This window comes from Haliotis cracherodii, unplaced genomic scaffold, assembly GCF_022045235.1.
Source record: "Haliotis cracherodii isolate W230 unplaced genomic scaffold, xgHalCrac1.p SCAF_19, whole genome shotgun sequence".
In the NCBI taxonomy this organism is placed as follows: Eukaryota; Metazoa; Mollusca; class Gastropoda; order Lepetellida; family Haliotidae; genus Haliotis; species Haliotis cracherodii.
Genome location: NW_027266274.1, coordinates 2,821,429 through 2,847,005, shown reverse-complemented (window position 1 = coordinate 2,847,005; position 25,577 = coordinate 2,821,429). Strand labels below are relative to the sequence as shown.

At 40.7% G+C, this 25,577-nt stretch overlaps 1 protein-coding gene across 1 annotated transcript; it reads left to right on the top strand.

Annotated features, from left to right (window-relative positions):
• The first annotated feature begins 22 nt into the window (after positions 1 to 22).
• On the top strand, positions 23 to 25,577 carry LOC139467004 (actin-like protein 6A). The gene is made up of 14 exons (XM_071248711.1): positions 23 to 124; positions 2,768 to 2,844; positions 4,428 to 4,599; positions 5,191 to 5,291; positions 5,770 to 5,867; positions 9,597 to 9,691; positions 11,775 to 11,881; positions 12,755 to 12,841; positions 15,172 to 15,233; positions 17,705 to 17,819; positions 22,720 to 22,800; positions 23,215 to 23,310; positions 24,169 to 24,255; positions 25,389 to 25,577. The coding sequence occupies exons 1-14, from the start codon at positions 100 to 102 to the stop codon at positions 25,467 to 25,469; spliced, it is 1,284 nt and encodes a 427-aa protein (XP_071104812.1). The 5' UTR covers positions 23 to 99; the 3' UTR covers positions 25,470 to 25,577.

Here is a 25,577-nt window from a genome sequence, read left to right as displayed (position 1 = left end):
TATTTTAGAAGACCGGAAGTTTATTATTCAAAGCCACACGCGAGCACACTATATTATTATTTATCTCAAAGAAGTTGAAGCGGCATCCGGATCTTTGATATGAGCGGTGGAGTGTACGGGGGAGGTACGCATTTTATACTTTGGACACTAGTTAGTGAAAAGATAAAGACGGAATTCCCTTGTATGTAGGCCCAGTCGTATTGGCCAGAGACAGATAGGCCTATGTCCTATCTGTATTCACAGACAAAAACAATTGTTGTATTGTAGGCTACAGGTCAGGCATACCATGCACTCACGGTGTGATGAGTCAATCGAAGGATTACATTTCATTTCGCTGTACAATAGTATAAGCCCCATTTTCCTGAATAAGTATTTCGGTGTGTATGCTTCAAATTGGCCCAGATATCTCTCTCACATTTTCTAATTTAGCCTACGTTTTGAAAATGCCGCGAAATGGGTTCAGTCGGGATTTGTACTCGAATTTTCAGGATTAATTTCATTTATGAGTCTTATGAAGTTTCGGAGATGATGTTTTCCATGTGTCAGACACAAAAATTGTGGCCCAGGGTGGCCACTGTCCAAACAACAAATGCATAAAGTACTGGTGTAGCCTTATGCTTATTTATAGATCTATGGGGATTTCCTTGTCTGAAACAACTTTTGTCGTGTGAGTGATTGATTTGAAGAAAATACTTTTATTATTTTCTCATGATTTCCTGAGTATTCTGTATGGAATGCAGTGAATTCATAGAAACAATTTACAGTGAATTTGTTGAAAAACTGGAATGAATTTGTAAACTTATTTTATCATACAGTGATAGAAACTAGCTGTGGCCATGCAGACACCACTTCTGTTTTGTCTACGAGTCCATGTAGAATTGTGTCTACAAGATGATGTGTCTACAAATTCTCCATGGTTATGAATTATTTGGGTTACCAGTTCATCTACAGCCCTCTGTCAACTCTACCCCTCCATTGTCTGAAGACACATTATATACAGTCAAGTCTCGTTAATCCGACAATCGGCTTTATCCGACACAAATGATGGGAACCGATTTAATCAGTGCTATTTAGACCCGTTAATCCGACAGTCTCGCACTCTGTCTCCGACACACCTAATTTGCAACGAATTGCTGAAATCACTCATTAATCAGTCTCGTTAATCCGACACACTGATCAGCATGCATACTCCGTGGTCATCTGCCAGCGAGTACACAGCCCAGTGTTTGGATGTGAGACGAGTCGGCGAGTAGCTGCATATTTCAACGGCTGCAGAGATAAACTTGCTTAACAATAAACAATTACTGCTTTTAATAAACAAAACAGGATTAATCACATGCCTAGATTACCTCAATCTCATTAAAATCGGATACAAGTTCCCGCTACCGGATATCCCATTACAGGTCACGTCAGAACGACTTTCGCGAACTTTGAACGACCAATGAAATTACTAACAGGACGTCGACCTTAGCCACTTAAGCTTTCTTAAGCATTGGGGTGCAAGTTTTAAATTAGCGACTTCCTTTCCAGACTATGCTTTAAAATCAGTCATACAGTTGGTAACAGTAGTTTTGTGTTAAACTTTAGTGGTTGCATGATTAGAAAACATATTCCGCTGACAATGTAACACAACAATATGAATATTATATTTTTCCGTTTCCTACGTGTTCGTATCGTTATCTATCGTGTAGTTATCCAATTTTCGATCACAAACGTTTATACTACCTAATTTCGTTTATCTGACATACTCGTTAATCTACATAATCATATGCAACCAGCAATGTCCGATTAACGGGACTTGACTGTATACCTTTCTTGGCGATATATGGCAGTGGAGACAGGTCACCTCATTCTACAACTGACAGAACCAGTTCCTTTGCAGATTTGGGTGGTTTCCACATCCTAACCAGCATTGTGGAATGGATGTGCTTACTCATGCCAAGATATAGTACACATTACAAGCAATAGTATATATATCAAGCAATAGTACACATATCAAGCAATAGTACACATGCCCAGCAATAGTACACATGCCAAGCAATACTACACATGCCAAGCAATACTACACATGCCAAGCAATAGTACACATGCCAAGAAATACTACACATGCCAAGCAATAGTACACATTACAAGCAATAGTACACATTACAAGCAATAGTACACATGCCAAGATATAGTACACATGCCAAGAAATACTACACATGCCAAGATATAGTACACATGCCAAGCAATAGTACACATGCCAAGATATAGTACACATGCCAAGAAATAGTACACATGCCAAGCAATAGTACACGTGCCAAGCAAAAGTACACATTACAAGCAATAGTACACATGCCAAGCAATAGTACACATGCCAAGATATAGTTCACATGCCAAGAAATACTACACATGCCAAGCAATAGTACACATGCCAAGCAATAGTACACATGCCAAGATATAGTTCACATGCCAAGATATAGTTCACATACCAAGAAATACTACACATGCCAAGCAATAGTACACATGCCAAGCAATAGTACACATGCCAAGATATAGTTCACATGCCAAGATATAGTTCACATGCCAAGCAATAGTACACATGCCAAGCAATAGTACACATGCCAAGATATAGTACACATGCCAAGATATAGTTCACATGCCAAGATATAGTACACATTACAAGCAATAGTACACATACCAAGCAACAGTACACATAATTAGTAAATTATAGTGACTGATAGACTAATAGAAATTTCTTTTGTCAAATGTGACTGTTGTCTTTCAGATGAGGTGGGAGCTTTGGTGTTTGATGTCGGATCTTATTCTATACGAGCCGGCTTTGCTGGTGAAGACACACCAAAGGTATATGTGTAATACAATCTCCACTGGTTGGGGGGCTGCGCAGCCTAGCTAGTGGTTAAAGAGTTCGCGTGTTACATCGAAGGCCCACATTCCATTCCCAACATGAATACAATGTGTGAAGCCTATTTCTGGCTTCCCCCACTGTGGTATTGCTGAAAGAGGCATAAAGCCCAACTCACTCACTAACTCACTCCACTGGCAGATTGAGATAGGGGTTGCAGAGTGCACGTGCCCCTGTGTTTCAGACACCTTACATGGTATACCGACTGATTGGGTATTATGTGCACGCACACCCACCCCCTCCTTTTTCATTATCCTGGCCAATCCTGTGAAAGAGGGGTGACAAGTCGTGAAGTTCTATTTCACTTAGACCTCCTAAGGCGCTGTGATTTAGTGTGCAACCTATGATTGGTGGTTCGAATCCTTGTTCACCCTGATTATGTTTCAAGGTTTGTCAGCACCATACCCGTTCTCGTGGGTTTCAACAAAGTGGTAAACGTCCGAGACCTGCATCACTTTGGGCTTTCCTCCCACATTAAGCTGACCGGCTGTGATATTACTGGATTACTATTAAAAGCGGCGTTACACCCACCAACTCCTTCACTCTTTGAACACATATTCTTATAATCATCTAAATGGTGCAGACCTTGTTTATGTGATCAGGGACTTACCAAGACCTGCTCAGAGGCTGATATTCGACCCCAAGTCTGACAAAAACGTTAGTACAAATTCCCAAATTTGAATTAGATATTTCCCAAGTCGTGTTATTATAGTAATAACTAATAGTATTATTTTGCAGAGGTGGCTGGTATTTCACTGATAACAGGACCTGTAAACATGGTGAAAAGGAAGAGGGTTTAACTTTTAGTTTTACATTTTGCTTTGAATGAAATATGAAAATATCCTTGAACTATGAAAACAACATCTTTCTGAGGCAAGGGAGTTAACAGACTATTAAAAGTCAGTATCCACCCTTGCCGAACCTGCCGGGTATTTTGAAGTTAAATTTTGGCTGCACTAACAAGTCTTTGCTTAGTCCAATCAAAATTGCATGATGATTTCAACATCCAGTTCATAAACGACATGGTGCCTGCTGTGCAGATTTTGGTTGATTGTAAGATTTGCAGAACACGTGTACAATCAACTAGGTGTAGACAAATGTTTTCCAAATCTTTTCATGCTTTTAATCAAGGTGCTCAAGTGATTTGATGCACTTTGCGAGCCGGAGGTAAGACACATATTATGACAATATAGATCTGGATTATTTGTCAGATCGTCTTGACTGGGTGCCATCATTTTGTTTGACAGAAATGCGAGTGATGTGAGAGGTGTAATCTGATTGGTCAATAGATGGGACATAAAAGGGACATGACTCATAATAGCCTCTGTTGACACTATGATTGAGCCATGACATTCCATATTATGGTATTTTTGCAATTTGTCTGCCGGAGCACTTGTTTGGAGTCCTAGATAAATCCCTGATGATGTGAAATAAGTTATGGTAAGTTATTCACAAATATAATTCCTTTTTAATGAATGTGAAAATAATTTAAGTGACAGATAATCAATTTGTGTTTGACCAGGCGGAGATCCCGAGCCATGTTGGCCTCATTGAGGAAGTGGAGGCTGTGGCTTCAATGGAGACGGAAGATTCCAAGCCCAGCATTGCTGATAAGAAACATTACATAGACACAGTCAACCTTAAGGTGGCCCGCAAGGGCATGGACATGGTCAGCTTCCTGAAAGATGGAATGAGTAAGTATCTCAGGACAATTCATGGGAAAACTAATTTGTCAGTGAGAGAAAATCTATGTTCTAAATTTGTGCTTCATTAGCGAGGTGCATGCATGTGTGTGTGGCTGCGTGTACTAGTTCGGACTAATGTCAAGTTTTATAGTGCTAGCTCACTGAGATACCATGCCACAGTTTAGCATACACAGTATACTAACTCCGAGCTGACCAGTCCTTGTTTTAGCCCCTTAGTGCTGAGCTCCAGGTACCAACCCCCTCTGCATTTGCCTATGTTATGCCAGGGGTTTATCTTCATTCCCTAGCTGGGGAAAGATGGGTGGCCTGTTGTAGTCACAGTGGGGAACTATCGTAGTGACCTGGCCTTCATAACTCACATGGTCACCATGGTCAGTGTTTGTATACATCTTGGAAACCACTTTACTAGAACTCATTGACATGGAACTGAAATTTTGGCATGGATGATCCTTCAAATGGTGTCTAATGTTGGCATGATCTTTTTTTAGTCTTTTTTTTTTTCAAAATATTGAACTATTGTCATGATAATTCTTTGTTTTCCAGAGCCTTGTGATGTGATGTTTTCATATTTGTTTTCAGTTGATAATTGGGACGTTTTTGAAAAAGTTGTTGACTACGCCTATACAAAACACATAAAGACCGAGTCCCACTACCATCCAGTGATGATGTCTGAGCCAGCGGTAAGCAGTTGACATAATAACCATAGTCCCATCAGTGCCAGAAGCTGGTGTCAGGCATTACACCTGTAACTGCACAGGTGTGAAGAAGTTAATATCTGCATCGTATTTTCAGACAAGTGATCATGTATGTTCACTGAAACTTAAGTCATTGCATTGACTCTTTTGTTGACCAGTTATCATTGGTTTTCTCTGTTTGGTCATTATTCATAAAGTTTTCCTTGTGATACAAGTACAGACTCAAGTTTCTATCCTTTGTGATCTTCAGGTCTCAGTTATTCAGACTGATTCCTCCAAAGATGACAAGCTATGAAAACATGTTGTGGTATTTTGACAAGGTAATGAAGGCAGTACTGTAACTCTATTCACAAGGCATGAAGACAAGTGGTAAAACTCATTTAAGATTCTAGAACCTGGTTTACAATGCTTTGTGTCATTTTGCATGTTTGGGTTTATGACTGGTTGTAGTATTTCATTTCAGTGGAACAGCAAGGCAAAGCGAGAAAAATTGACAGAATTGATGTTTGAGAAGTACAACCTCCCTGCGTTTTTCCTGTGTAAAAATTCAGTCTTATCAGCGTATCCTTTCTGTGCCACCCTCATGTTATAGACTTTCAGCCACTTTGGTTAAAGTCAAGTATATCGTGTACACTGATGCAGTATCTGTTGTCTGTCTCACTATGTTATCTTGGTTACAGGAGAATAACTTTATATGATCTGGTTTGTCAGGATGGATTTGGACCAACTGTGAAATTAGACAGCCTATCATTTAAGCAGCTTTGGTCAGTATTAGCAGGCTGAGGTTGAGATGACAGTAATTTCTATTGGTTTGGGACTGATTTTGGATTATAACATACAGGTTGAGATTGCTGTTTATTAGATCCAGCAGTGGACACATGACAGTGACTATTCAAAATATCTTAAACTTTTCCAGATGATAATTATGAAAACTATTAATGACTTTTGAACAAATCAAGTACAAACCCAATTCTACCATGAGTTTGGAAATTGCTTGATTCTGATTGGTCACATCAGATGTATCAAATCGCTATAACCAAAGCCTATTTGATGGCAGCATCATAGTGGAAGCTAATATATTTTTAGATGTACTTCTTTGTCAGTGATTGTCGGTAGGGCATTTTAAGGTTATTAAATGTACAGTAATGGTTACAAAATGCAGAGTTGTACCATGTTCAGAGATAGATGTTGGGCAGTAAACAGAGAGAGTGTGTATTTCAAGATTTCAGGACATCAATGAGCTTGAAATTGATATAAGATAATACTTTGTGAGCCTGTGAGAGAATTCTTTTTACATCAGAGCATCACAAATGTTACACAAAGCATAATGCATAGAAGGGATTAAACAAATACAAATTTACATTTAAAACATAGACGTAACCAACATGAAAAGCAGGTTTAAAGGTAAACTATACAAGTGCTGTTGGTGTTTGGATGAAGGCCTAAAGATGCATGGATTTAACATTTGTTTCAAAGTGATAGGCTAACATGAATAATATTGTGGCACCTTTCTACAACCAGCTGTCACATAATATCCTTTGCGACTCAGTGAGCGATGTGACATCTTAATGACATTCAGTGTAGAACTAAACCCTGCAAGGCTTGATTCGTTTTCTCAAGGAGCACCAACTTTATGTTAGCTTACGAAATAGCTATGCTACACATTTCACTGCCTGAAATATACATGAATAAACTTTGAACAAATACAGCTCCATACCTTGTTGATAGATATGTATCAGTGTTCCCTTATTCAGAATGAAAACCCATGCAAAACATTGAAATCAACCCATGCCACTTCACTCAATATCTTGGCATCGCCATAAAGTTTGCATTTAATTTTGTTATGGTAGAATGGAGATAAACATACTGCACGTGTTTCCAATGTAGAAGTAAGTAGCCTGTAGATTTAACTGCACAAAACTGAATTTGTCAGCCATGTCAAGTAGTTCTACCTTCACTTTGATAGGTCACTATTATCAATGTCAGCTATGTCAAGTAGTTCTACCTTTAGCCTGATAGGTCACTATTATCAGTATCAGCCATGTCAAGTAGTTCTACCTTCAGCCCGATAGGTCACTATTATCAATGTCAGCCATGTCAAGTGGTTCCACCTTCACCTCGATAGATCACTATTATCAATGTCAGCCATGTCAAGTAGTTCCACCTTCAGCCCGATAGGTCACTATTATCAATGTCAGCCATGTCAAGTAGTTCTACCTTCACTTTGATAGGTCACTATTATCAATGTCAGCCATGTGAAGTGGTTCCACCTTCAGCCCGATAGGTCACTATTATCAATGTCAGCCATGTCAAGTAGTTCCACCTTCACCTCAATAGGTCACTATTATCAATGTCAGCCATGTCAAGTAGTTCCACCTTCAGCCCGATAGGTCACTATTATCAATGTCAGCCATGTCAAGTAGTTCTACCTTCACTTTGATAGGACACTATTATCAATGTCAGCCATGTCAAGTAGTTCCACCTTCACCTTGATAGGTCACTATTATCAATGTCAACCATGTCAAATAGTTCCACCTTCAGCCCGATAGATCACTATTATCAATGTCAGCCATGTCAAGTAGTTCCACCTTCACTTTGATAGGTCACTATTATCAATGTCAACCATGTCAAATAGTTCCACCTTCAGCCCGATAGGTCACTATTATCAATGTCAGCCATGTCAAGTAGTTCTACCTTCACTTTGATAGGTCACTATCATCAATGTCAGCCATGTCAAGTAGTTCCACCTTCAGCCCGATAGATCACTATTATCAATGTCAGCCATGTCAAGTGGTTCCACCTTCAGCCTGATAGGTCACTATTATCAATGTCAGCCATGTCAAGTAGTTCTACCTTCAGCCCGATAGGTCACTATTATCAATGTCAGCCATGTCAAGTAGTTCTACCTTCACTTTGATAGGTCACTAATATCAATGTCAACCATGTCAAATAGTTCCACCTTCAGCCCGATAGATCACTATTATCAATGTCAGCCATGTCAAGTAGTTCCACCTTCACTTTGATAGGTCACTATTATCAATGTCAACCATGTCAAATAGTTCCACCTTCAGCCCGATAGATCACTATTATCAATGTCAGCCATGTCAAGTAGTTCTACCTTCACTTTGTTAGGTCACTATTATCAATGTCAGCCATGTCAAGTAGTTCCACCTTCAGCTCGATAGGTCACTATTATCAATGTCAGCCATGTCAAGTGGTTCCACCTTCAGCCTGATAGGTCACTATTATCAATGTCAGCCATGTCAAGTAGTTCTACCTTCAGCCCAATAGGTCACTATTATCAATGTCAGCCATGTCAAGTAGTTCTACCTTCACTTTGATAGGTCACTATTATCAATGTCAGCCATGTCAAGTAGTTCTACCTTCAGCCCAATAGGTCACTATTATCAATGTCAGCCATGTCAAGTAGTTCTACCTTCACTTTGATAGGTCACTATTATCAATGTCAGCCATGTCAAGTGGTTCCACCTTCAGCCCGATAGGTCACTATTATCAATGTCAACCATGTGAAGTGGTTCCACCTTCAGCCCGATAGGTCACTATTATCAATGTCAGCCATGTCAAGTAGTTCCACCTTCACCTCAATAGATCACTATTATCAATGTCAGCCATGTCAAGTAGTTCTACCTTCAGCCCGATAGATCACTATTATCAATGTCAGCCATGTCAAGTGGTTCCACCTTCAGCCCGATAGGTCACTGTTATCAATTTCAGACTAAATTTAGTTTTGTTTCAGGGTATTTTCTCAACAATAGTTGCAACAGATATTGAAGTATCTTTAATTCAACAGGATGAATGTCTGATTGCTATCATGATGCTCTAATCTTTAATTTGTCAATTTGCCTTGATATCATCAATATGAGCTTAATTTCATTGTCCCCCAAGATCCACTTCCATCTTCACCGATATCAAATATTGTTGTGGTGAAATTCTGTTCATATTGCATTCTGGATATCTAAGTTTTGTCCAGCCAAAGGTAGCCTCATCAATGTTTTGTTTGTTTGTTGTTTAATACGTCAGCCAGCTGTATGACAGAGATCTGGAACAGACAGTCCAGTGTTTGACATCATGAGCATCAATCTACACAATTGGGATACGATGACATGCATCAACCATGTCACCAAGCCTGACCACCCGATCCCGATGTCACCTCTTACAACAAGCATGGGTTGCTCAGGATCATCCATGTGATAAAATAATAATATATGTTTTAGTTATTTACCTTTTATTAAATTGTCTGTCAGTTTTGTAATCCTTATCTGGTGTCAGTTTTGCCAATGGTCGTTCAACTGCATTAATCCTGGACAGTGGTGCCACACACACATCGGCAGTTCCAGTGTACGATGGATATGTTCTGCAGCATGGTGAGTGGGGATTATGATATAACAGCATCCATCGGGCATCCATGAAGGGGCCAGGGTGCCCAGTTGTTTCAGATGCTGCATTCCTTGATGGAGAGTTGCATCCCTTAGGGTTGCAGGGGTTCTGTAATTGTGGGAATGAATCCCTGATATGCTCTGATTGTCATATATAGCCACTACAACCTTTCTAATCTGTATCGGCAGATTAAGTGTTTTATGTGTTAGACCTACGTCACATCACTCAATTACATCATAACGATAATGGCCTTTTCAAGTTGAAGAGATGTTTGTTACATGTAAATATAGGCCATGTTTGAGCCATCTACCATTTCTGCATGGTCTCCTCTAAATGTGTCATTATTAGATATTGTTTGAAATTAAGTATCTGAGTCAAAGGGTTTTGTAATATGACCCTTATATAAAAAGCCATGATTAAGGGGGTCCCAAGATTATTATGCACTATTATTACTATGTATATATATACCAGATAGATACTTGTTAAATTGCGAAGAACAATGAAGAACAAGACTTGGGTTATTTCACTTTAAACATTGTTCTATCATCTTGTCTATCATTTGTTAAGCTTCATACATACGCTCACAACTTGATTTTGTGAACTGGACGATGCTATTTTGAGAGGGTAGTGAGTTGTTCCCCTTAGATGTAGCTGGGCAACGCAGATAAACACTATACCAAACAATTGCATCCAAAAGTGGGGGAGATATGGCTATCTATAATGGGAGAAAAGGTACATATAATGGCTGTCAATTATCCACTTGGCACATTTTCTCTTTTTACTGTTAAATGTCTTGACTCATGAAATACCAAACCTAACCCCCCTGTTCATGAAATGAATTGCTGGGAACGGATTGTTTTCAGGGAGGAGTCATTAAGTAAATATCAGCAAATATATTTGAAACTTGTACTTTTTTTTACCAACCTTAAAGAGGCAGTAAATAGTGTTGATATTTCATAAAAGAAATAAACGACAGTTGTTTATCATAAATAAAACACTGCAGGGAGATTAAACCTACAGTGGTTTAATCTCCCTTCAGTGTTTTATTGCGTGATGTGCCCTTGTGGTTTATTCTCCCTGCAGTGTTTTATTGCACAGTGTGCCCCTCGTGGTTTAATCTCCCTGCAGTGTTTTATTGCACAGTGTGCCCCTCGTGGTTTAATCTCTCTGCAGTGTTTAATTGCACAGTATGCCCCTCGTGGTTTAATCTCCCTGCTGTGTTTTATTGCACAGTATGGCCCTCGTCGTTTAATCTCCCTGCAGTGTTTTATTGCACAGTATGGCCCCCGTGGTTTAATCTCCCTGCTGTGTTTTATTGCACAGTATGGCCCTCGTGGTTTAATCTCCCTGCAGTGTTTTATTGCACAGTGTGCCCCTCATGGTTTAATCTCCCTGCAGTGTTTTATTGCACAGTATGGCCCTCGTGGTTTAATCTCGCTGCAGTGTTTTATTGCACAGTGTGCCCCTCATGGTTTAATCTCCATGCAGTGTTTTATTGCACAGTATGGCCCTCGTGGTTTAATCTCCCTGCAGTGTTTTATTGCACAGTGTGCCCCTCATGGTTTATTCTCCCTGCAGTGTTTTATTGCACAGTATGGCCCTCGTGGTTTAATCTCCCTGCAGTGTTTTATTGCACAGTATGCCCCTTGTGGTTTATTCTCCATGCAGTGTTTATTGCGTGATGTGCCCTTGTGGTTTAATCTCCCTGCTGTGTTTTATTGCGTAATGTGCCCATGTGGTTTATTCTCCCTGCAGTGTTTTATTGAACAGTGTGCCCCTCGTGGTTTATTCTCCCTGCAGTGTTATATTGCGTAATGTGCCCTTGTGGTTTATTCTCCCTGCAGTGTTTTATTGAACAGTGTGCCCCTCGTGGTTATTCTCCCTGCAATGATTTATTATACAATAAACAACCACAAGTCGTTTATTTGTTAAAAAGCAAAGTATTTTAAGGGACCCATAGTTAGGATCATAATTATTTATGCCTTACATTCTTCATGTGAAGGAAAACAAATGTTTTTGATTAATAAGGCTTGACGTTATCAGTTTATGCTTAGCTTTAATTTCTTTCAGGTATAGTAAAGTCCCCCTTAGCAGGAGACTTCATCACAATAGAATGCAAGAAACTAATGGAAGAACTAGACATTGAAGTTGTGCCCCCTTATATGATCAAGTCAAAGGTGAGAAGACTCGTACTTTTTAGTATGCTTTATTCAACGAGGAAAGGGATTTTCCTTGGTTTCTCACAGATGTGCCTACTCTAAACTTTGCATGTTTTGAAATGAAAGTCTAAAATACTGGGATTAATATGAACGGGATGCTGATTTGAAAAGAAATTTTAAAAAAAGAATCCAGAATTCTAAAGAAAATCAATTGTGGGTTATTTGAGATGGTGAGAACCACGGGACTGGATCCATGGATTAGTGGAGGTTTGCGAAATGTGATACGCGGCGATAGAGAGGATGACACTGTGCATTTGTATGTAGGGAAATGTTATTTGTATGAGTAGCAAAACTGGTACATTTTCTGTTCATAGTTTTGGTGGGTAGTCCAGTGGTTAAATCGTTCACTTGTCACGCCAAAGACCCGGTTTGATTCCCTATATGGGTAGAATGTGTGACACCTATTTCTGGTGTCCCATGCCATGATATTGCTGGAATATTGCTAAAAGCGGCGTAAAAGCATACTCAATCACTCACTCACTCACTCAAACTTTTTATTTTATGCCATTAGGCTTCTTCTGTTGGTAATAGCACTTGTTTGCCATGTCCACATTACTCCCTCTTGTATTGTTGAGGTTTACACATGTAGAGATGTTCTCAATCTTAATCTACATTTAATTAACTTGATTTAAATCGCTGCCTAATCCAGAAATTCAGGTTGGCCTCAGTCAAGAACAGTTTCAGACTTACTCTTGAAATCCTGTTTTTCAAGCTATCCATTCAACCCAGTTTGGAAACAGGCAATGAGTTACAATATTTTTGGCCTTATGTGGCATCAGTGGTACAAAATTATCTCTGCCTACTAAACCTGTTCGGGTGTGGACATTTCAGGAAGAAGTGAAAGAGATGAGTAAGGCTAACTGGCAGAAAAGGGAAGTGCCAAGTGTCACCAAGTCTTTTCACAACTACATGGTTAAGGTGAGTGAAGTCGGCTGGGGAATATGGGAACAAACAGCCCATTAAGGCATTCATTTCCATCTTGATGTCACGCAAGTGCATTTGGTTTCTGAATTTGACCAAACTGTATGTGTGCCTGGCCAGCCTGCAGCTCATTTCGGACCAGAGGTTAATGCAGTGTAACTAGATACTGGGGTAAAACAACTAGTCCCTCTAGATTATTACCAGTCTCAGACTTGTGGCCATGTCTATTCCTGTATGCATGAACATCTGCTCAAGGTAACACCACCAGGCCACATGTGTAACAATACCAGGCCTAAGTGGTAACACCACCCGGCAACAGGGATAACAGCACCAGGCTACATGAGTAACACCACCAGGCCACAGGGGTAACACCACCAGGCCACAGGGGTAACACCACCAGGCCAAAGGGGTAACACCACCAGACCACAGGGATAACACCAACAGGCCACACTTGTAGCACCACCAGGCCACAGGGGTAACACCACCAAGCCACATGTGCAGCACCGCCAAGCCACACATGTAACACCACCCGGCAACAGGGATAACACCACCAGGCCACATGTGTAGCACCGCCAGGCCACATGTGTAAGACCACCAGGCAACAGGGATAACACCACCAGGCCACATGTGTAGCACCACCAGGCCACATGTGTAAGACCACCAGGCAACAGGGATAACACCACCAGGCCACATGTGTAGCACCACCAGGCCACACGTGTAGCACCACCAGGCCACATGTGTAACACCACCAGGCCTTAGGGATAACACCACCAGGCCACAGGGGTAACACCACCAGGCCTAAGTGGTAACACCACTAGGCAACAGGGGTAACACCACCAGGCCTAAGTGGTAACACCACTAGGCAACAGGGATAACAGCCCCAGGCCAAAGGGGTAACACCACCAAACCACAGTTGTAAAACCACCAGGCCACATGTGTAACACTACCAAGCCACACATGTAACACCACCAGGCCACAGGGATAACACCACAAGGCCACATGTGTAACACCACCAGGACACAGGGGTAACACCACCAGACCACAGGGGTAACACCCCCAGACCACAGGGATAACACCACCAGGCCACATGTGTAACACATCCAGGCCAAAGGGGTAGCACCACCAGGCAACAGGGATAACACCACCAGGCCACAGGGTAACACCACCAGGCCACAGGGGTAACACCACCAGACCACAGGGGTAACACCACCAGGCCACACTTGTAGCACCACCAGGCCACAGGGGTAACACCACCAAGCCACAGGAGTAACACCACCAAGCCACAGGGGTAACACCACCAGGCCACAGGGATAACACCACCAGGCCACAGGGGTAACACCAGGCCACAGGGGTAACACCACCAGGCCACAGGGGTAACACCACCAAGCCGAAGGGGTAACACCGCCAAGCCACTGTGGTAACACCACCAAGCCACAGGGGTAACACCACCAAGCCACAGGGATAACACCACCAGGCCACAGGGGTAACACCACCAGGCCACAGGGGTAACACCACCAGGCCAAAGGGGTAACACCACCAGACCACAGGGATAACACCAACAGGCCACACTTGTAGCACCACCAGGCCACAGGGGTAACACCACCAAGCCACAGGAGTAACACCACCAAGCCACAGGGGTAACACCACCAGGCCACAGGGATAACACCACCAGGCCACAGGGGTAACACCAAGCCACAGGGGTAACACCACCAGGCCACAGGGGTAACACCACCAAGCCAAAGGGGTAACACCACCAAGCCACAGGGGTAACACCACCAGGCCACAGGGGTAACACCAAGCCACAGGGGTAACACCACCAGGCCACAGGGGTAACACCACCAAGCCACAGTGGTAACACCACCAAGCCACAGGTGTAACACCACCAGGCCACAGGGATAACACTACCAGGCCAAAGGGGTTACACCACCAGGCCACACATCTATCACCACCAGAAAATACATCTATCACTACCAGGTGACACATCTATCACTACCAGGACACACATCTATCACCACCAGGACACACATCTATCACCACCAGGCCACACATCTATCACCACCAGGACGCACACCTATCACCACCAGGCCACACATGTAACACCACCAGGCCACACATCTGTCACTACCAGGCCACACATCTATCACCACCAGGATGTACATCTAACACCACAAGGACACACATCTATCACTACCAGGCCACACATCTATCACCACCAGGACAGACATGTAACACCTTTGGTAACACCACCAGGCCTTAGGTAAGGCATTGACACAGATTCACCAATCCCATTTTAGTTTGCGTAAAAGACTTAGCGTTTTTCATTCCAGGATGTGTTCCAGGACTTTGCTGCATCAGTTATACAAGTGTCTGATACACCATATGACACCAGGTAATAAGTTCAGTCTGTTATACAAGCATCTGATACACCCGATCACCACAGGTAATAAGTTCAGTCTGTTATACAAGCATCTGATACACCCCATCACCACAGGTAATAAGTTCAGTCTGTTATACAAGCATCTGATACACCCCATCACCACAGGTAATAAGTTCAGTCTGTTATACAAGCATCTGATACACCGCATCACCTCAGGTAATAAGTTCAGTCTGTTATACAAGCATCTGATACTCCCCATCACCACAGGTAATAAGTTCAGTCTATTATACAAGCATCTGATACACCCCATCACCACAGGTAATAAGTTCAGTCTGTTATACAAGCATCTGATACACCCCATCACCACAGGTAATAAGTTCAGTCTGTTATACAAGCATCTGATACACCCCATCACCACAGGTAATAAGTTCAATCTGTTATACAAGCATCTGATACACCCCATCACCACAGGTAATAAGTTCAATCTGTTATACAAGCATCTGATACACCCCATCACCACAGGTAATAAGTTCAGTCTGTTATACAAGCATCTGATACACCCCATCACCACAGGTATTAAGTTCAGTCTGTTATACAAGCATCTGATACACCCCATCACCACAGGTAATAAGTTCAGTCTGTTATACAAGCATCTGATACACCCCATCACCACAGGTATTAAGTTCAGTCTGTTATACAAGTGTCTCATACACCCAATCACCACAGGAATTAAGTTCAGTCTGTTATACAAGTGTCTCATACATCCCATCACCACAGGTATTAAGTTGAGTCTGTTATACACGTACAGGCGTCTGATACACCCCATCACCACAGGTATTAAGTTGAGTCTGTTATACACGTACAGGCGTCTGATACACCCCATCACCACAGGTATTAAGTTGAGTCTGTTATACACGTACAGGCGTCTGATACACCCCATCACCACAGGTATTAAGTTGAGTCTGTTATACACGTACAGGCGTCTGATACACCCCATCACCACAGGTATTAAGTTGAGTCTGTTATACACGTACAGGCGTCTGATACACCCCATCACCACAGGTATTAAGTTGAGTCTGTTATACACGTACAGGCGTCTGATACACCCCATCACCACAGGTATTAAGTTGAGTCTGTTATACACGTACAGGCGTCTGATACACCCCATCACCACAGGTATTAAGTTGAGTCTGTTATACACGTACAGGCGTCTGATACACCCCATCACCACAGGTATTAAAGGGGAAGTGTACACGCAAAAATCACTTTCTTTCTTTTTCTAAACAAAACGCAATTTTAGAATTAGTTAGTATCTGTGTTTGAAAATATACACTCATTTTTTTTCACAGTGAAAGTAGGAAGCTCACAATAGTGTGAAATTGATATGCCGTTATGAGGCCTCCGTTTTACTAGGGAAATAGGCCTGAGTTATCCCCCTTAGATTATGACGTAATTGGTGCCAATTCAACTGGGTCCCTGTCTATTCTCAACGCAAAAGATATCAAGGACCAGTTTGCGGTAAAATAACATGGTCTACGACACACTCCGGCGCAGTGGTGACTCAGCATAACACAATTCTGGCTGGCATCTGAGATGCTAGAATCACAAAACTATACCTACACCACGTGAAGCGGCTCTAACAAAGCATAATGACGTCATAATGTTTATCAATTGGCACCAATGACGTCATATTGCAAGGGACATAAGCCATGGTGTTTTTGTTATGGAAATAGAACACTTGGTAAATGTGAAAAATATAAATCGTTTTAGTGCAAAAAATATGTTAATTAAATATGATGTTTTTATATTTTTGTCTATGACACGTCTATGTTAACACTTTTAATGTGGAAAAAGTACAAGAAAAAAAGGTTCATTTCCGTGTGAACTTGCCCTTTAAGTTCAGTCTGTTATACACGTACAGGCGTCTGATACACCCCATCACCACAGGTATTAAGTTGAGTCTGTTATACACGTACAGGCGTCTGATACACCCCATCACCACAGGTATTAAGTTGAGTCTGTTATACACGTACAGGCGTCTGATACACCCCATCACCACAGGTATGTGCACCCATGTCAAGCTCTCCTTGCCTCTTACCAGCATCCAGCTGGCTGTCCCTCCATTCCTGGACTTTATGGTGTGGACAACCTTCTATATGGATGATCCTACAAGGGTGTTTCTCAAGTTTGCTCATTTTTTTTCCAGTTTATATCACTACGACTACTAGGGCTTGGGCATAGCATATGTTCTCTCTCATATTTTATTTTACGTTCTTACTCTGCTGTAATATAACTGGAACACTGATCAAAACGTTACACCCAACTCACTAAGTTCTTACGCACCAGCTCACTCACTAGCTCACATGCCAGGAAACAGGAGGCAAATATTAATAATATGGAAATATAGACACACATTAATAATAAATGTCCATGACCCAGACTCTCATCCAGTGTTTTACCATTCTACTGCTATGTTCTTCCAGTACTGCAGAGAGCATGCCAACAATGCACTACGAGTTTCCTAATGGCTACAACCAGGATTTTGGAGCAGAGAGATTCCGAGTGTGTGAAGGACTGTTCGACCCTTCAGTTATAAAGGTAGCAGAAAGAAGCATTGTATGCACTGAACAAAATAAAATAGGATCAATCACTCTTTAACACATTTCAGACACACGTAGCCCAGATGCGGAAGGTGCTGCCTTTGGCTGTGCTGGAATCCGATGGATGTGGGTTTGAATCCCAGATTGTCATGATGGACTTTTGGCTTCTGACCATTTGAGTTTAAGTTACCTGCCTATCAGTTATTAATTATATTTGTTGAAGGTGAATGCCTAGTTTAGGCTACAATAAATTGATTATCAGATATTACTTCCAAAGTGATTTTATTAAAATATATGTGAAACATTGTTATGAGGTGATTTCCAAACTGAACTTGAAGGGTTACCCCAGAAATCAGTTTGTACAGAACTAGATTGTGAAATCAGTGAAACCACACAAGACCAATGAGTAATTAATTAATTATTTTGAAAGACGCAGTTTTAGGTTTGTGATCAGTTAACCACTCGTGGTTGTTGTTTATTGTACAATCAAACCCTGCAGGGAGAATAAACCATGAGGAGCATTTTTCTATCTCCCTGTAGGCTTTTATAGTACTATAAAAAACGACAAAGAGTCGTTTATTTCTTACATGAGATTTCAGCATTATGTACAGCCTCTCCAACAATATTGGACAAGCCATTTTATGAACAGGAGGGTTACGTTTGGTATTTCCTGTGTATTTTCACAATTTTCCCATTGATTATCTGTACCTTTTTCCCAATACTGATTGTCATATGTATTCCACCTTTGGATGCAATCATTTGGCCATTGCATTTATCTACGTTGCCCAGCTACATCTATGGGGAAGATGTTCTTTGCGATTTATCGTGTAGCAATCTTATATTAGGCAATACAATTTGTCCAATATGTGGCAGCAGCAACAAGTAACAGGCCAATGTAAGGGTACTGTCAAAAGTCTTGAAAGAGGCATGTGGTCAATTCTTGAATCTGGAATAGTGCATTCCAGCTGAACAGTAGAGACAATGCAACTCAAGTTGTAAAATCACTCTGGGATTGTTTGTATACAGATACAGCCAGCCTTCTCCGAACTGTCACATCGCATTACTTCTGGAACGATTTGGCAGTACTGTGTTGGTCAACAAACAAGGGGGGCGGGGGAACTGCAAATCACACTTCCTGTTACAATCTGGTCACTACAGCATGTGATCTTTAGGAGCGTTTGAGTCATTTGCCACTGACACAGGGTGCTTGGTAGAGAGGTGTGGAGGATGGAAATGTAATAGTTGCATTATCATCTCCCTTGGAGATTACTTGGCAAACTTGGAGAGTGACAGGTACCTCTACTTTTAATCTGACTTATGTGTATGTTCTTTCTGGAACTGAATGGAAAATATTAACTTACTAACTTACTTATATTGGAGATTTTACGTGCGCTTTCCGACTGCAGCGTATTTCGCCCACGGGCCCGGCCAAGCCATTTAATGTGTTTCCGAAAAGGGGAAAAAGTTGTTTGGCAATCCAGTAGGGGTGTTTTAGTGGTTGCTTATATAGAATTTTGGAAATTTTGAGATTTGGAAAAAATGCCAAGAGGTTTGGGGGGGCGAACTAAGGGACCTGAGTATGGAAGTTTATTAGTTTGATTATATGGTTTGGTTTTGGTAGTTTATTGGGGTTTCAAATGCGATTTATTAGTCCTGTTTTGATTAAGTATACGCCAATAGCTTTTCTATTTTATTTTGTGGGTTTAGGATTGCTGCTAGAGTAAGAGCCTTATTTAGATTTAGGGTGGTTTGTAGTGTAGTTCGGTGTGTTAGGTAGTGGGTGCAGTGTATTAGTGTGTGTTCTGGGGTTTCTTGTTGTTTGCAATGTGGGCAGGTTCCTGTTGCGTGTTTTCTTATTATTTTGAGGTGGTTATTTAGGTTGGTATGCCCTGTTTGGAGTTTAGTAATTACTCAATTTTTTTGGACGGATGTAGAATTTTTGGTTTGGTTAGGTTTTTTTTGAGAACCTTTTTGATTTGGCTATTTGAGTTTTGATATAGGTTATGCCATTTTTTGGTGATTTTTTGTTTGTTGACACTTTTAATTTCTGATTTGGAGATGGGTAGGGTTAAGCTTATTTCTGGGATTTTAAGGGATAGTTTAGCTGCTTTATCGGCGTTTTCATTGCCGTATATTCCTACATGGGCGGGGATCCAAATGAATACTATTTGTTTGCCTGCCTTAGTTATATCGTTTGAGCTTTTTAGTATTTGATTTATTAGTTGGAGGGCTTGTAGTCCACTGAGCGAGTCAGTCGGTAAGTATTAGGATTTTTTGTTGTTTTTTGGATCGTTGATTATGAAGGGGATTGTGTGGCTTTAGTTGGTTGTGTGATGTGGACTCCGAAACTTGTGTGTTTGGAGATCGGATATGAGGATCCGTCTGTGTAAATGTGACACCAATTTGGCCAATTTTCATGTATGTATGCTAGTGTGGTGGTTTTTGCTGTTTGGGTCGGTTTGTTTATTTATTGTGCTAGCTAGTGTTATGTCTATTTTGGGTGTTTTAAGTTTTGGGGTGAAGATATTTGATTTTTTACAGTTTTGTTTAAGATTGTTTATTTGGTTTTCATTAAGTAATTGGTTATTCTTTGGGATATTGGAGTAAGTAGAGGGTGTTTTCAAGCCAGGGCTTGGTTTTTGGGGCTGATATTTTTGTTTATTAGGTTTTGGATTAGGGGGTTGGATTGAGACGTGGCCCAGAAATTTAGGGTTAATTGTTGTAGATTTGCATTTCTCCTGTTAAGGCCTGGAGTGAAGTGTTGAGTGCGTGTTATTAGGTTTAGAGCCTGATATTGGATTGAGTCTAGTTTTTTGCTTAGGGATTGGTTTAGGGTGTCGTATATGGCTCATCGGTAGTCTATTTTAGATCTAATTAGTGATATATAGAGTGAGAGGAGGGTGTCTTTTGAGGCCCCCCAGTTTGAGCCAGTTAGGCATCTTAGCGTATTTAGATCTTTGCTACATTTAGTTAGTAGATCATTTATGTGAGCGTCCCAGGAGAGATGTTTATCGAAAATTAGTCCTAAGAATTTGGTTTGTTTTAGGAATTGGATTGGTTTGTTTTTTAGCTGGAGTTTTGGGGAGGCGGGTTTCATGTTTTTTTGTTTAAATACTATTCCTGTAGTTTTCTCCGAGTTAAGGGAGAAGCCCCATTTATCAGCCCATGGCTGTATTTTGTTTAGAGATTTTTGAAGTAGGTTTTGGGCCATTTTAAAGCTTTTTGTGCGGATCCAGAGGGCTCCATCATCCGCGAATTTAGATGTGTTTATTTTAAGGGATAGGCCCTCGAATAGATCATTTATCATTATATTGAAGAGTGTGGGGCTAAGGATACTGCCCTGGGGAGTGCCATTTTCTAGAGGACATTGGTCCGATAGCCTTTGGTCTATACCCACGGTTATTTTAAGATTGTTTAGGAAGTCCTGGATGTAGTTTGTATTTGACCTTTGAGTCCTATTTTTTGTTGTTTTTGTATTAGCCCGTCGTACCACACGATGTCGAAAGCTTTGGAGAAGTCTAAGAAGATGCCTGTAGTATATTGTTTGCTGAGTTGTCCTGTTTTAATGTCCTGCTCTAAACGGGCGAGGTTATCTAAGGTTGAGCGGCCTGGAGTGAAACCACTTTGATCTGGGTTTATGATGTTATTTTGAGTTAGGTAATGTTGTAGTCTGTTTTTAGCCATAGACTCCATTACTTTACATAAGTTTGAAGTTAAGGAAATTGGTCTATAGGAGTTAGCCTGATTAGCTGGTTTATTAGGTTTAGGGATTGGTATGACTAAGGCCTGTTTCCAGGGAGTAGGTACTTGTCCGTTTTGATAGATGAGATTGTATAGTTTAAGTAGTGCCTGGAGTAGTTTAGGAGGGAGGTTTTTAAGTATTTGGTAGGAAGTTAGGTCCAATCCTGGGACTGTGCCCTTTTTCCTCTTGGATGACGTAGAGTAGCTCCTCCATTGTGTAAGGGTGGTTTATTTCTAGGTTGTCATTATTTGGTTCTTTGGTGGATTTGTTTTCTGTTTTAAGTTTATCTTGAAATTTTTGGCTAAAGTTGTTGTTACTGCTTACAGCCAAAAAGTGGTTGGCGAGGTTATTTGCCTTTTCGGCAGGGTTTGTTGAATTATTAATGTTAGGTGTTTTTTTATGACATTTTAAGCCTCTAATGACGTGGATTTTGCACCAGACAGTTCTGGCGTCTGTACGGTTATTTATTTCTTCACAGAATTTTTTCCAGTTTCTGGTTTTAGATATTTTGACTAGACTTTGAGCTTAGTGGTTTAGTTCGTGAGCCATTTTTAGATATTTATAGTCGCGTTTGGCTTTATTGAAGGCTGATATACGTTTACGTCTAGTTTGTTCTATTTCCTCGTTCCACCATGGTACTGACGGTTTTGCCTGTTTTAGTTGTTTTAAAAGGGATGGAGGTTTTGGCTGCTTTTATTATATTATCTGTTAGGCTTTTACAGTATATTTCTTGATCATTATTTTCTAATTCGTTTAAATTAGCCTGATTGCAGATCACTTGAAATTGGTCCCAGTTAGCTTGGTTATAACGGAATTTTGGTTCTTGATTTTCTGTTTGTATTGGTACGTTTGTATCTCCTATGGTTATGTTTATGGGGAAGTGATCACTACCTAGTGGGACATATAATATTAACTATTGCAGGTGATTATATATGTATATTTTTCATTGTCTGTCAAAACTTCACATCAATCATTACATTCCCAGACAAAGGGGAAATTATGTAGATTTTATTCCTTTGTTAATCTATTTCTATCTCAGTGAAATTAGTAATTATTAATCAAGTAATAGTGTTATTTAAGTACACAAACCTGTTTTGATTTGTTTTGTTTTCACTCCATCTGACAAGAACAGGTTATATTGTTGCTGTTGTTGCAGGATGTCCCGGGGAATACTATGCTGGGTGTTGGTCACGTGGTCACCACTAGCGTTGGCATGTGTGACATCGACATCAGGCCGGTACGTGCTGCTCCGTCGTCCCAAAACTAAACTTTATCTCCATCACAGATCATATCACCAGGGATCATTGTGTTAACACTGATGAAGTGAAACATTGCCATATCTGCAGTCATAAATACAAGTGATAGATTCAGCTTGTAAAGGTTTAAAAAACCCTGTGAAAGTCACTCATCTTGAGTTTTGTCAGAATTTGAATGCAGCAGGTTCTCTCTGGAGACTATTGCCATCAGAACATGTCCTTTGGAATTATTTTGGTACTGGTCATGTCAGATATCATTTACGATCCATAAGAATCCTATAGCTAAGCTTCCATTTTCACAACTATGTTCACCACTGTACAATTAAATTCTATATGATTGAATCCATCATTGAAAACTATGTGCCCTGTGATGAACCATGTGTTTGTGTTGGCAGAGTCTGTACAGCAGTGTGATAGTTGTGGGAGGTAACACCCTGGTCGGAGGTTTCACAGACAGGCTCAACAGGGACCTCAGCTCCAAGACACCACCAGTAAGAGAGTAGTAGTCAACAGTTCCACCTTCCTTACTGTCATTGAAGGGTTCCTCAAGTTGCATGAATAGATACACTGTACATCTTGAAATGAATGTGTCTCCAAATTAACACGACTATTGACCCCCAGCCAAAAATGTGACAAAATATTCATGCAACCCTTCATGCAACGGTATTTCCGCTATACAAAGTGTGCAGTGATGTGTTTTTTATTGTTGATTCATTTTGGAGATATAATTGCAAAATTTTAATTAATGCAAGCAAAGACCGCTTGCATTTTATGCATTTGTATCTCGCTCACATTAATATCAAGATTTACAGTATGTCACTTGACTTGCAAGCAGTTCCAGGTGGGGTAGCCTGATATAAGATGGATGGATGCTGACCTGTGGGTCTTGTTTTACACATATAATCTCTCTTGTCATACGAGTACTGTATTTTCTTGTTTAAAATGCAAGCTTTAGAGACAGTTTCAACTGTGGAGAGGGGGTGCTAAGATAATACATGCTGACCATGAGATTTTTCTTTTATTCCCAAAGCCAAAACATCATTGATAGCATGTAACGCCGGATATAGCATGTCATTAAATCCTTATTGAAGTCCAGTTTTCACACTATTTTGTAATCAAAAGGGTTCTCTGTATTTCTGGATTTTGAGTGCACTTTAATAAGATAGAATGTTTCCCCAGAAAAAGGATGGTGCATATTTTACACAAGGAAAGACAATGCTAGGTTGAGTTTGATATATGTGCACGATAAGAATTCAGCAACTTCATTAAGATAAAGTTTATGACCATGAAAGACGTGTGTGAATCATTTAGACCAATATCTTTTGTTTATTGAAAATATTTCCTTACAGAGCATGCGTCTGAAGATCATTGCTGCATCCAGTTCATCAGAGAGGAGGTTTAGCAGTTGGATTGGAGGATCAATATTAGCATCTCTGGTACGGCAAGTTTTTTTTGTAGTCACAGGCAAAACAATCAGATCTTAGTTCTCACTTATGCTAAACTATGACCTGAGGACATCCCATTACAGGTCATGTCAGAACTACCTTTCATCCGACCAATCAGAGCGTCGCTTACCAGATCAGGAAAGTGACAGTCAGAATATGTTTTCGAATCATACAATCTCGAAAAGGTGAACACAGGGTATTCCAAATGACAGTTACAGTCTGTACCCCTGATTCTATCGAACATTCGCGAAAGTCCTTTTGTTCAGTTTCCACATTTTTAATCGAGAACTTTGTCAACACATTTCTCAAGCGTAGTCTGGAATGGAAGTTGCCAGTTTGAAACTAGTGCCATAAGACTTGAGAAAGCTGCTGTCTTACTGGCTAATGTCGACACCTTTTTGATCATTTCATTGGATGGTCAATGTTCCCAAAAACCTGTCTGACGTGACCTCAGGTCTTTGTTTTGCAGTATTGAGAACTTAGATCTGATTTTAATGTGATTGCAGGCAAAACAATATTGAAACTACTTGACTTGCTTCTAAGAACAGTGATTTATCTCATCTTGCAATAGTCCAACCTTGAAGCCCAGATGTAGCAGAGGGGGACAGGCTAATCATGTGGCTGTCGTTGGCCATTGTGTAATAGACATGTTACGTGCTTATAAACTGCCACTTTTGCATGTAGTATTGTAGGTATCTTGCTATCTCATAGGTGAGACCTGCTGAGAGGTTTTACATTTGAATAGTAAAACATTTTTTTACAATATTGTATAAGTAGCATTTTGATATGCATCTAATGTTGTTAAAAAGTAACAAGTTTTTTTCACATGAAAATTTCATGACCCGCAACCTCACATAGCATGTTTGGTATTGTAACCTACTGTTTTCCCACTGAGCAGGGGCAGGTGATCAAAGGGTGTTCAATCTTACATGTCATGACTTCAGTTGCCTGCATGCAGCATGTGGGCGTTAACCTTGCCCAAGGTTTAACACAATCAAACTTTTTCTGCTGGAAGTATATTTAGGAAGAAAGTTAACCACTTTCCAAAGAAATAAAGTGTGTATCCACAAATTAATTCCTCACGTCCAGTATTTTGATGATTATCTAAGCATGTGTCATTGCAGGGCTCCTTCCAGCAGATGTGGATCTCCAAGCAAGAGTATGATGAAGGGGGCAAAGGTTGTGTGGAGCGGAAATGTCCCTAGCTATAACCACAAGAACTGAAGAAACTAAACCATAACACATCATGTTATAAGCCACTGTCATCAAGTATTGTATCATTACTCATTGAATAAACACAATAGCTCATCAAA